Below are 11235 nucleotides of genomic sequence, written 5' to 3'. Positions count from 1 at the left end.
GTCTGAAGACTTGTGTATATATCTAGCTGTCTATTCCCCAGCCATCTTAAGGAAAGAGGTATGCAAATTCAGTAGGAAAAGTTCATTTTTCTTAAAGCTTGACTGAATTATACTGTTTAACATATTACTATCCCAGCATTACAAAATCAATAGCCCTCACCCAAGATTTACAATTACAAATTCCAGGCAATTTGAGCCAGATGCATTGCAGCATTGTTTTAGGAATCAAGAAATATACCACAGAGGGGTAAAAGACTAACTTAGAGCTACCTAACACCACAAGTATCTCTTCGCCTGTGTCTCTGTGTGAGCTGGGTTTGTATCTAGAAATTAGCAATGAGTGAAGTTCAAACTGTCTGGTGGTTCATTTGGAATAGTTTATGCCATTTAATTTTATAGCCCATCACTCATGCAGACATTGCTCAGGGCACTTTCTTTGTAGCAATGGGAAATGCTCTGGTGAGGATGAGAGGGGTGTCAATGGGGAGAAGGAAAGTACTTGGAAAGGGTATTGAAAGCAAATTTGTGGACAGGGGATATAGGGAGGACTGTTAAGTACCATACTGGGCACAGCATCAAGAAAGGGAAATTTTTACCAGTTCAAAATAGGAGGTAAACCTCAATAAAGCAAGACCAGAAAATATCCATGGATGCTGATAATTTTAAATTATAGTTTGAGGTGCTGAGACTGGGATACACACTTTGAGCCCTTTGATTTCTTGCCAAGGACAAAATAAAAAAATGTGCATGCATTTGAGGAAAAGGTCTCATCATACTCAGAGGTTCCTCTACCCCTCACTTTCCTGGAACATGGTCTCACAGTATCTCCACTGAGGGACCTCCTGGAGGCCTGATCTTGAACATGACTCATCCTGTATCCAAAGACATTTCTATCCATTCATTCGTTGGTAAGCTTTCAACAGCTACCTTCTTGGTGACTTGTGGCCAACCCAGATTATTTTCTACTACAGGCAAATGGATAGCTATCATAAACATATGAGAAAACTGAAGCTTGAATAGTTTAACGAATTAAATCCAAAACTAGAGGCTGTCAATTGAAAGAGAGCTGACAGCCATTCATATCTATTCAAGCCTGACAAATCTTGGGACACTGACCACATTCCTACTTCAGACCTCCTTAAGCATTAAATCATAGTGAGACAGGCAGCCCACGTATGCAGTATGTCCTGATGGGACAAGGACTGATGCCAGTGTTGTGACTTTAGTAGGTCACTGTTGTGTTTTGGCTTGGATTACACTATCTTTAGAAATCTCATTATGAAGCCAGGTGTGGTGTCAGACACGTGTAATCCCAACACTTGGAAGAGCAGAAGCAGGAGGATCAGTAGTAATTCAAGGCCAGTCTAAACTATAGGAGACCTTGAATCAAAAAAAAAAAAAAAAAACCCTCTGGAAAACCATGAGAATTACTCAAAATCCTATATGTAGGAAGCACCTGGCATAGTATTTGATCACTGTCTACTTGTCCCTATTTCATAAACAGGGCAACCTCCTCTGTCATCCAGGCTGAAATGGAAGATCCAAGAAGATTATCATTCAATATTATCCTACCATGCCTACTGCTAACTTCAGTAAAGCTAAAAGCAGGATGGCTGTTAGAGGCAGAGCCAGTTCATCGAACCTGATTCCTCCCTCATGTGGGCTCTAGGCTCTTCTTTTATCTGAAACATCTTCCTGTTTCTCTCCTAGAAATGCTGATGTGTAGCCAATAAGCCTGTTCTTATGATATGCATGCTCTCAATTTGGCTGATGTGAGGAGTTCGGCTAAGCCTTGGGCTTTGATGTTCCTCATCTGCATTTTAAGATCTTACCCCCATCTGTCACCAAGGCAGGGATAGCCCCATCTCCCAGCCAGCTCAGCAGGACCAGGCCCTGGGGTTACCATTTTGGGCCGAGTCAGCAAAATCCCAGCTGTGATTCCTACAGCCTGGAGTGTGGGAAACTGAGTCCTCACCGGTTCTGAGCAGTGATTCCTTAATTCACCTGCTCCCCAGGCCTGCAGGTGCTGCTGCCTGAACACCTGCGTGAACGTTTTGTGGCCGCAGCGCTCAGCTACATCACGTGTCGCTCAGAGGGGGAGCTGGTCTGCAAGGAGAATGACTGCTGGTGCAAGTGTGGCTCGACGTTCCCAGAATGCAACTGTCCCGACGCTGACATTCAGGCCATGGAGGACAATTTACTGCAGATCCAGGACTCCTGGGCCACTCACAACCAGCAGTTTGAAGAGTCAGGTAAGCAGCCAGCTGGCCTAGCATTCTTCTACCACAAAGAGAGGTAGCAGTGAGGTGCCAAGGCGAGAACATGGGAAACTTGGCTTGGCTCCTTGTTCAGTCATGTTTCTATCTCTGTGAACTTACAGGAAAGAAAGGTTATATCACCACCAAGAATCTCAGGTGTTGTGTGTGCTTTTCTTTATGTAAGTGGACGTAATACTCAAAAATATGTCTTAAGAACTTAATAAGCTAAGATAAATTTCAATATGAGCATAGATCTTATCTGTGCTGCTGACTACTGTCCTACAGCACCTGAAACAATGCTTGCACTTAATAAATATTTGCTGAATAAATGAAGTATGCAGAATGGTTCTAGTTGGCACCCAGTGGAAGCTAATCGTTGTTTGTTGTTGATAACTAGTATCAGTGTTGTCTTATGACTTTGATTCTGCCCCCAGTTTTATTACCATGGGTTAAACATGATAATAATAGGTTGGTACAAGTAGCTAAAATAATATCAACTTCCAGTCCCCTAAGCCCATGTTTTGGTTTAGCAGTGATAGGATATGTTCTAGAACATTACTTCAGGCTTTCCCCATTGAGAGTTCCTGATGGTGAGGAAATGATAGCTGCCTAGACATCCACCAGGAGATTTGTGGGTGGTTATAGTTCCCCTGTAAATGTAGAATAGAGGATAGACAACAGAAACCTCAGCATGATTTCAGTGAGCAGTGTGCTCAGGAAGCTTAGAAGAAAACTCAGACTTGGAATTTGGAGAAAGAAAGCACATTGATTCTAAATTAGCCAAAGGGCAGAATGGATATGCAGCCCAGAGCTGAAGTGAAGAAGAGCATTTTAGAGACTCGCAGGGTAGGGTGTGGGAGGAGAAACTGGGCTCAGGAATTGAAAGTTTTCTAATATCTCTGAGCTGGGCACTGCACCTTCTCTGTGCCCGCATTTTACTTATCTGTGAGCATACATACTTCTTATTTCCTGGTATTATTGAAGACAATTGCCTGAGACAGTGTTGTGGGTGATTATACGAAGCTGTAAAGAGAGAGAGTTGCACCCCAAGGCTATCAGTAGAAACAGGGCTTTCTTTGGGTGACAGATGTCTGTTGTGAAACTCAGAGATATACTGGAATAGGAAGGGTAGAAAAAATTGTGAAGCTATATTTTATGTTATGTTAATTATTTCTCAATAAAGCTTTTAATGATATTTACAAAGGGGAGAACAAGTAGATGTGAGGCCTCCTCCTTGGGAAGTGACTTTGTGACTTTCAGCACCCCTTATATCTGGGGAGCCATCAACCTACCCTCCCAGGACTCTGCACCCACTCAGCTGCTGTGTTCTTGTCCACAGAAGAGTTCCAGACCCTGTTGAAAAGGCTGCCCAGTGACCGGTTTCTGAATTCCACAGCCATTTCTCAGTTCTGGGTCATGGACACTAACCTTCAGCACCGCTACCAGCAGCTGGGGGGCAGCTTGAAAGTGCTGCTCAAGAAGACTCACAGGATCGTCCGCAGGCTTTTCAATCTCTGCAAGCGTTGCCATCGGCAGCCTCGCTTCCGCCTGCCCAAGGAGAGGTGAGCATCCCAGGCTCTAGAGCTGTAGCCCTGCCTCTCTCGCGCTCTCTGGCAGGGCCTGTGGGATGATGATTTGTTCAATATAGAGCATCGGTGGGTCCTGATACAATCTTTATGATTCCATAATCTGGATCTGCTCATGTGTCAGTCCCAACTGTCAACTGTATTTGAAATGAGAAAGAAAAGGGAGACTCTTCTATTACTTGTATATAAAGTACAGTAGATTCAAAAAAATAACTCCAATCATACCCTAATTCTCACTTACTCATTTCCGTGTTAATACATCTTCTAGGAAAGAAAGGTGTGGAGTTCAAGCTGATAAACCAATTCCATACGATTGGGATCATACTGGATTCTAGTCTTGCATTGGATTGTTTCAAACAGGTGACTCTACTCTGAGCCATTAGAGGAAAGAAAGCCAAGACCCATGTCCTGTGCTGTACTAGGCACTGCTCATGCACGCATGCAGTCATGAAACAATTGTTAATTATGTGTATATTATATACCTTGCTACTTAACTGTACAAAATATTATTTACCAGAAAATATTTATCAAACATACAAAAGCATGGCAATTTAAAAATTCCGCCTCAAGGACTCCAGTCACTCCTTTACTGTGGAGAAAGCACCTTACCTGGTACTTTCTTGGAACAAAGCCACAGCTGTACTTGTCCCTATGACCAAGACGGTTTAGGGGTTAAGGGCTTGCATTCAAAGCCGAAGAACTCAAGTTCCAGTCTCCAGGTACCATGTAAGTCAGATCCACAGTGATGCAAGTGCACAATGTTGCACATGTGCACAAGGGAGTGCATGTGTCTGGAGTTTGTTCACAGTGACTGAAGACCCTGGTGTGCCCATTCTTTCTCTCAAAATAAATAAATGAAAGAAAAATTCCAACTCTGCCAACCACTTAAATTAATGCTGACAGGACGTAAATCAAAAGGGCAGGCTCCAAGAGAGAGAAACACCTCCTTAGAGAATGAGACTTTGGACAGCTTATGGAAAATGAGATGAAAATGGGCTAGTACACACAGTTAAGATGGAATTACAGGAAAAGGGAGCCACTTTCACAGCCACCCAGATATGTGATTCTGAGGCACAGGTATGGAGAGAAGCTTGGGTATAGAGGACAGGCCACCTGGACCACTTAAAAAAAAAAACTTTAAACTAATTGTCAAATGCCTAGGCAGGCTCTCATATAGCCAAGGCTGTCCTCAAATGCTGTAGCAGAGACCAGCCTTGAATTCCTGATCCTCATGCCTCCATACCTAGCTATGAGACACAATCTTGATCTCAGACAGTTGCAATTCCCCTAGCACTTCCAAGAAAACGAGTCATATGTAAGTAATCAATAAACAGAATAATTTGAGATGCTGCCAACTGCCTATTGTGCATTAAATAAAAACAAAGCAATGTGACAGGGACTAGGGTGGTTCACTTGAGAAGGACATTTGAGAGACTTCTTTGAAGATATAACTCAGGGGCTTAAATCCAAAGATTGAATAAATTATAGAAAATTCCACATATTGGTTTAAGAAAGATAACATAAAAAATAAAAAAAAAAAGGAACAGACCTTGAAGTGGGAATAGAGTTGACAAGAATTTAAGACATTTGGAGATCCATTTTATGGAAAAGGCTGAAAACTTAGATTTGAATGCCAGAGATGTTATATATTCTCCAGTTTTGAAAGAGGAAATGAAACAGTATTTGGATGAAGTTAATCTGGTTTTCTCTAGGGCAGGTCTGATGGAAAATATTTCAGGCTGATCCTTAGACATTCCAGCTTCACTCACTTAGTCCAAAGTGAGGCAATAGGGTTTCCATCATTCAGAGAACTTCAGGCTTTGACCTGAATCTTTGTCCCCCTGCTGCTTTGAAGAGTGTGCATCTTTGTTTGACTCTTCCTTCATTTTTATTTCCCCTCTTCAAGGTCCCTGTCCTACTGGTGGAACAGAATCCAGTCACTCCTTTACTGTGGAGAAAGCACCTTACCTGGTACTTTCTTGGAACAAAGCCACAGCTGTACTTGTCCCTATGACCAATCTTCCTGTCAGGGCCCTATCCCATGTGCCTTGGGTGAAGGACCTGCATGTGCCCACTGTGCTTCAGACAACAGCACACGCTGTGGGAGCTGTAACCCTGGCTATGTGCTGGCCCAGGGACTGTGCCGACCAGAGGTGGCCGAGTCCCTGGAGAACTTTCTTGGATTGGAGACAGACTTGCAGGACCTAGAGCTTAAGTACCTACTGCAGAAGCGGGATAGCCGCATTGAGGTCCATTCCATCTTCATTAGCAACGACATGCGGCTGGGCAGCTGGTTCGACCCTTCCTGGAGGAAGCGCATGCTACTCACCCTTAAGAGCAACAAGTATAAGCCGGGGCTGGTGCATGTGATGTTGGCTTTGTCCCTGCAGATCTGCCTCACTAAGAACAGCACCCTGGAGCCGGTCATGGCCATCTATGTCAACCCCTTTGGTGGCAGCCACTCTGAGAGCTGGTTCATGCCCGTGAACGAGGGCAACTTCCCTGACTGGGAAAGGACTAACGTGGATGCAGCTGCCCAGTGCCAAAACTGGACTATCACTTTGGGGAACAGGTGGAAGACATTCTTTGAGACAGTCCATGTTTACCTACGGAGCCGAATCAAGTCCCTGGATGACAGCTCCAACGAGACAATCTACTATGAGCCCTTGGAGATGACTGATCCCTCCAAGAATTTGGGCTATATGAAAATCAACACCTTGCAGGTCTTTGGCTATAGCCTGCCCTTTGACCCAGATGCTATCCGGGACTTAATTCTCCAGTTGGACTACCCATACACTCAAGGTTCCCAGGACTCTGCACTCTTACAGCTCATTGAGCTTAGGGACCGGGTAAACCAGCTTTCTCCGCCTGGTAAAGTCCGGCTTGACCTGTTCTCTTGTTTGCTCCGGCATAGGCTCAAGCTGGCCAACAATGAGGTGGGCAGGATCCAGTCCTCCCTGAGAGCTTTCAATTCTAAGCTGCCAAATCCTGTGGAGTATGAGACAGGCAAACTTTGTAGCTAATGGGGGACTACTCCAACATTGGTCAGAGGATTGATCAACACATGCAGGGTGCAAAGATAATCCAAGCCCTCACCTTAGTGCCAACGGGGTGCTTCCATGAGACTTTCAGCACCTGGGAGATGGGAGGGAGCTCACAGCTTGGGTGAAAGCAGGCGAGTGGCAGAGATTCAGCCACTGCACATACACACACATACACGCACACACACTCACAGGGAGATGATAGCTCAGCAACCTCAGATCTGTAAAGTTGGTGCTTTCTAAAATGAATGCATTCGAGAAGAGAGAAAGGAAGAGAACCAGTCAAATCAGGAAACAAATGAAGACCAATGCTTCAAAGTGATTCTTGTCAACTAAGATAGCAAGAGAGGACAAAAACAGGAGGAATGGGAGCTCTTCCCCCTTTGTGGAGTCACTTTTGTATTCTTTTTAACCGGATTTCTTAAAAATGTTTCGTGACTCCCTGCATTGGTTCTTACTTTTTGTATGCTCATTCCTTGTGCCCTAGAGGCCACTGTTCCAGCAGTCACACTTCTTAGCAAGCGTACAAAGTGCTACCCACAGAGGAACTGATGCTAAGCTTGGGTGGTGGCCTCCTTGCTCTCTCCCTCCCTTCTCACTCCTGTTGGCCCCTTACTTCCTTGACCTCCCCAGTTTCAGGGACTTGACTTGTTCCAAGTCGTCCTCATGGTTCATCCAGAGTCCTCTTCCCACAGCACCTGTTCTGTCAAAGGAAGCAGCTTCGTCAAGCTAGAGAGAGACAATGTATAGGGAAATGATCTTTTTTTAAAAAAAAAACCACAAAAATATTTATTTTGTGATTGTTTTCCTTGTCAATCTACTCCAGTCACATGAACCTAAGTGAAAATTTACCTCGTTTAACATATTTTGAAGAGCTGTTTTAGTGGGGGGAAGGGTGAGAAGAGACAAACAATATAGTTCCTTGAGCTGCCTGAATATTTTTTATTGTCTCGTGCTTGAGAGAGGAGTGTCCATGGGTGAGGGACATTTGCTATGTGGGAGGCTGGCTGTCTACTGTACACATGAGAGAATGTATAGATGTGTTGACTTAGGTGTGAGGTATATGTGTGAGATGTGTGTGTGAGAGAGAGAGAGAGAGAAGCATCACAAGTGAATGAAAAATGGGGCAGAATTCTTCTATATATCTATCTTGCCAAACAAAACCCTTCATCTAAATACAAGGACTAACATAGATCATACAACTAGGATATCCCATTATCAGGGCAAAAATTTGGAAGTTCTTATGAAGAAACTGCACACTTTGTCCTGAGCAAATGCCTGCTAGTACGGGCTCCCCGGTGTTAGTGTTAGTGTTACTGAAAGCATCAGATGACAAGACAGTTTGCTGTGATCAACATTGTTATGGTCCAGGGCCACTTTTTGAGGAACGTGGGAAAGATACAAATGTATTATTGTTTTTCTCTGCTCTGCCTGACACCTTATCAACCTAAAAAGGTGCTTGGATATAAACTCTTAGTGCCTTCTCCCAGCAGTTATGAGAATCACTCTGTATACACCACATCACTGCCTGTACACTACACAGTACAAGTACAACACAAAGGAATGACAACCCTATTTTGATTCAGGAGAAAGCCACCACAGAAATAGTATCTCATCCCCTAACTGTGGTACATCTTGGTTGGTAGAAAAACAAATGCAAAACAATGATAAAATGGTCATGTCTAACTGCCCAAGAGTCTTATGTTTACTTCTGCATACAAGAATTTGATATCACGCTTACTTCACTGTATATTTTAAAATTACGTGAACACCTCTCCACTCCCCACCCAATCCCACAACTAGCTAACTAACTAAAAAACTATTTTTAAATTGTATTTATTTGTTTGAGAGATAGGGAGAGAGAGAGAAAAAAAATGGACATGCCAGTACCTCTTGCCACTGCCAATCAACTCCAGTTGCATGTGCCACTTGATGTATCTGGCTTTACATGGGTAGTAGGGAATCGAACCCAGACCATCAGGCATTGCAAGCAAGTGCCTTTAACCAATGAACAATCCCTCCAGCCCAGTAAATTTTACACAACATCCTTAGTTGATACGTAGTCTGGGACATTTCTTCACAATTCCCCTTAAGGCTTTTAGGGTAGAAATCCAGAGTAAAGGGGTGATTAAGGGGTGAATGCAACCCAAGGCTGTCTTATTTCTAGTTTGTGTTTCTGCCTGCTTTGTAAAGTTTATGCCAAGCTCATCAACCTTTGGAAATAGAAGTACCCGATGGCATCTTCATCAGTGTGAGTGCTGAGATGTGCTGGAGGAGGGTACTTTTGGTGGGAAGAGGACTACAAAAGCAGAAAGATGTTGATATGTTCCAATGATGGACTTTGAGATGTGTAAGGCAGACACTCGAGTCTACATGCTATAGGAATGGGTGAATAGAAACATTCACTAATAAAGCATAGGCACATTTTGTATGTGACAAATTGTCAACTGTTATGCATGACAATACTCAGAGAAGAGAAGAACTGAGAATGCACTGTGTACAGCATTAACAGAATGGAGCCTTAGTGGCATGGATACAATTGCCCTAGTGGGAACTGAATCCACACATTACACCTGGATCATTCCCACGGTTGTACTGAAAGGTGGGAAACTTGACCTTTGCCCCAGCAGCAGAGATGAGACTAGGGTGGGAAAAGCACCCTACATAGTCACAAGCAAGGATACTACTTCTTATTTCAGAGATGAAGGATACCTGAGGTTCCTGAGAGTGTGAGGAATTATGGTTTTAGGAACATATACATCAATGTAAGAGATTTTCGCTTCCTGCCTGCTCAGTGGCTTAACCTCTTAAGGTAAGTGTATTAACTCCATCTGAAAGTACTACCACACCTTGGCAATAACTGCTAAGTTAAGGACACTTTTAATCTCAGATGAAAGTAACGTTGATAAAGGCCTAAACAAATATTTTATTTTTATTTTTTCTAAACAAATAGTTTTAATTACAAGAGAAGACATTTTCATATTTTTCCAACTCACTGGATGTGATGGATGTCTGATTCACCTGCTGTGGAACTATTATGGGGTGTCTGATGTGGAAAAGTTTGGATCAAAGAAGTAGACCAAAGACTTTATTTCTAGGAGACAGAAAGGGAAAGAGGGAGTCATGGGTATGCAAGAGCCCATAAGGTAGAGTTTAAATGCTTGAATCCATTGGTTCAGCACAGAATTTATTATAAAACCAAGTTAAGAAATTCTATGATATGGTAAAGGCTGTGCACAGTTGAAACTTTTACCTGTAAAGTCTATAACACTCAAAAGATGTGAGCCATCTTTTCTCAGACACGGATACAAATAAAAAATTGTCACTAATTAGTATGGGGTTGTCTATGTTGGTGAACTCATTGTGGAATTAAAAGCTAAATCACAATTCAGTTACCATCATGCATTGGATAGTAACAATCAGGAATTTGAGTCTTAACCATAACCTCAAAGAATGAGTACATCAAATGCTAATCTTCCTTAATGCTTGAGACTAATGCCTCTAATACTGAATAATATATTTAATACCTGCTACTAATATTATAATGCTATACTCTGTAAGCGTATTCATGGCTTAACAGCCCCAAACATAAATGAACTCCCAATAATGGATATCAAACATAGTCTAGGTCATATTCTTGGATCCTTTAAAAATTATGAAAAGTGTGGTCATGCTAGGCAGAGCTACCTTGAGAGTAGACAGGATATTCTCCCTACATGATGTCCTGCCTCAAAATGACCCCACCAAAATCTATGATTACATCAGGTACATCTGTTCTTCTATATTTCAGAAAGGTCTTCCTTTTGCCATTATATTCTGTATGAAAACCAACAGATCTCTTGGAAGAAATAAGTTTTACAGATTAAACCCAATGGCAAAATAGAGAACCAGGCTATCTGAGTGGGAAGGTTTAAACCAGCCTAGTCTTTTCATGACTGACATTTTAAAAAAAAAATACATTATAAAACTGCAAAGAATGAAAAGCCTGCTCAAGGTAGTAGCTATCAGCACAGCTGGGAACAGTTGTCTCATTCCTTTCCTCCTGAACCTCCCTTTGCCAATAAATGACAGTATTGTCCTAGGGCATGAAAGATCTTGCTGAGGGCTTAGGAATACAGGGATAGAGAAGGTAAAATGATTTTCCAGAAATATGAAAACAACTAAGAGATAGGGGTAGCTTAATGTCTTTTCCTGTGAGTGTCTCTAGATAAGCAGTAACACCTCCTCTAACAGATGAAGGAAAAAGACTCCAGGGAAGCCTGTAACCAGAGAGTAGATTTGCTTCCACACAGGTAAGAGACGGCCTCACCTTGCTAGTCTCCAATGGACCTATCAGCTCACGGTGCATTT

The 11235-nt window shown here is 42.7% G+C and overlaps 1 protein-coding gene across 1 annotated transcript in view; it reads left to right on the top strand.

Moving 5' to 3' along the window:
• Positions 1-10828, top strand: part of Brinp2 (BMP/retinoic acid inducible neural specific 2) — a 108660-nt gene extending 97832 nt beyond the window's left edge. Inside the window, exons 6-8 of the mRNA XM_004658762.3 lie at positions 2016-2252; positions 3598-3820; positions 5751-10828. Of these exons, the coding sequence (XP_004658819.2) occupies positions 2016-2252; positions 3598-3820; positions 5751-6867 (1577 nt within the window). The 3' untranslated portion in view covers positions 6868-10828. The remainder of the gene's footprint in view (positions 1-2015; positions 2253-3597; positions 3821-5750) is intronic.
• Positions 10829-11235: the final 407 nt, after the last annotated feature.

The sequence above is a fragment of the Jaculus jaculus genome, chromosome 1 (genome assembly GCF_020740685.1).
Source record: "Jaculus jaculus isolate mJacJac1 chromosome 1, mJacJac1.mat.Y.cur, whole genome shotgun sequence".
NCBI lineage: Eukaryota > Metazoa > Chordata > Mammalia > Rodentia > Dipodidae > Jaculus > Jaculus jaculus.
This window is presented reverse-complemented; position numbering and strand designations above follow the sequence as displayed.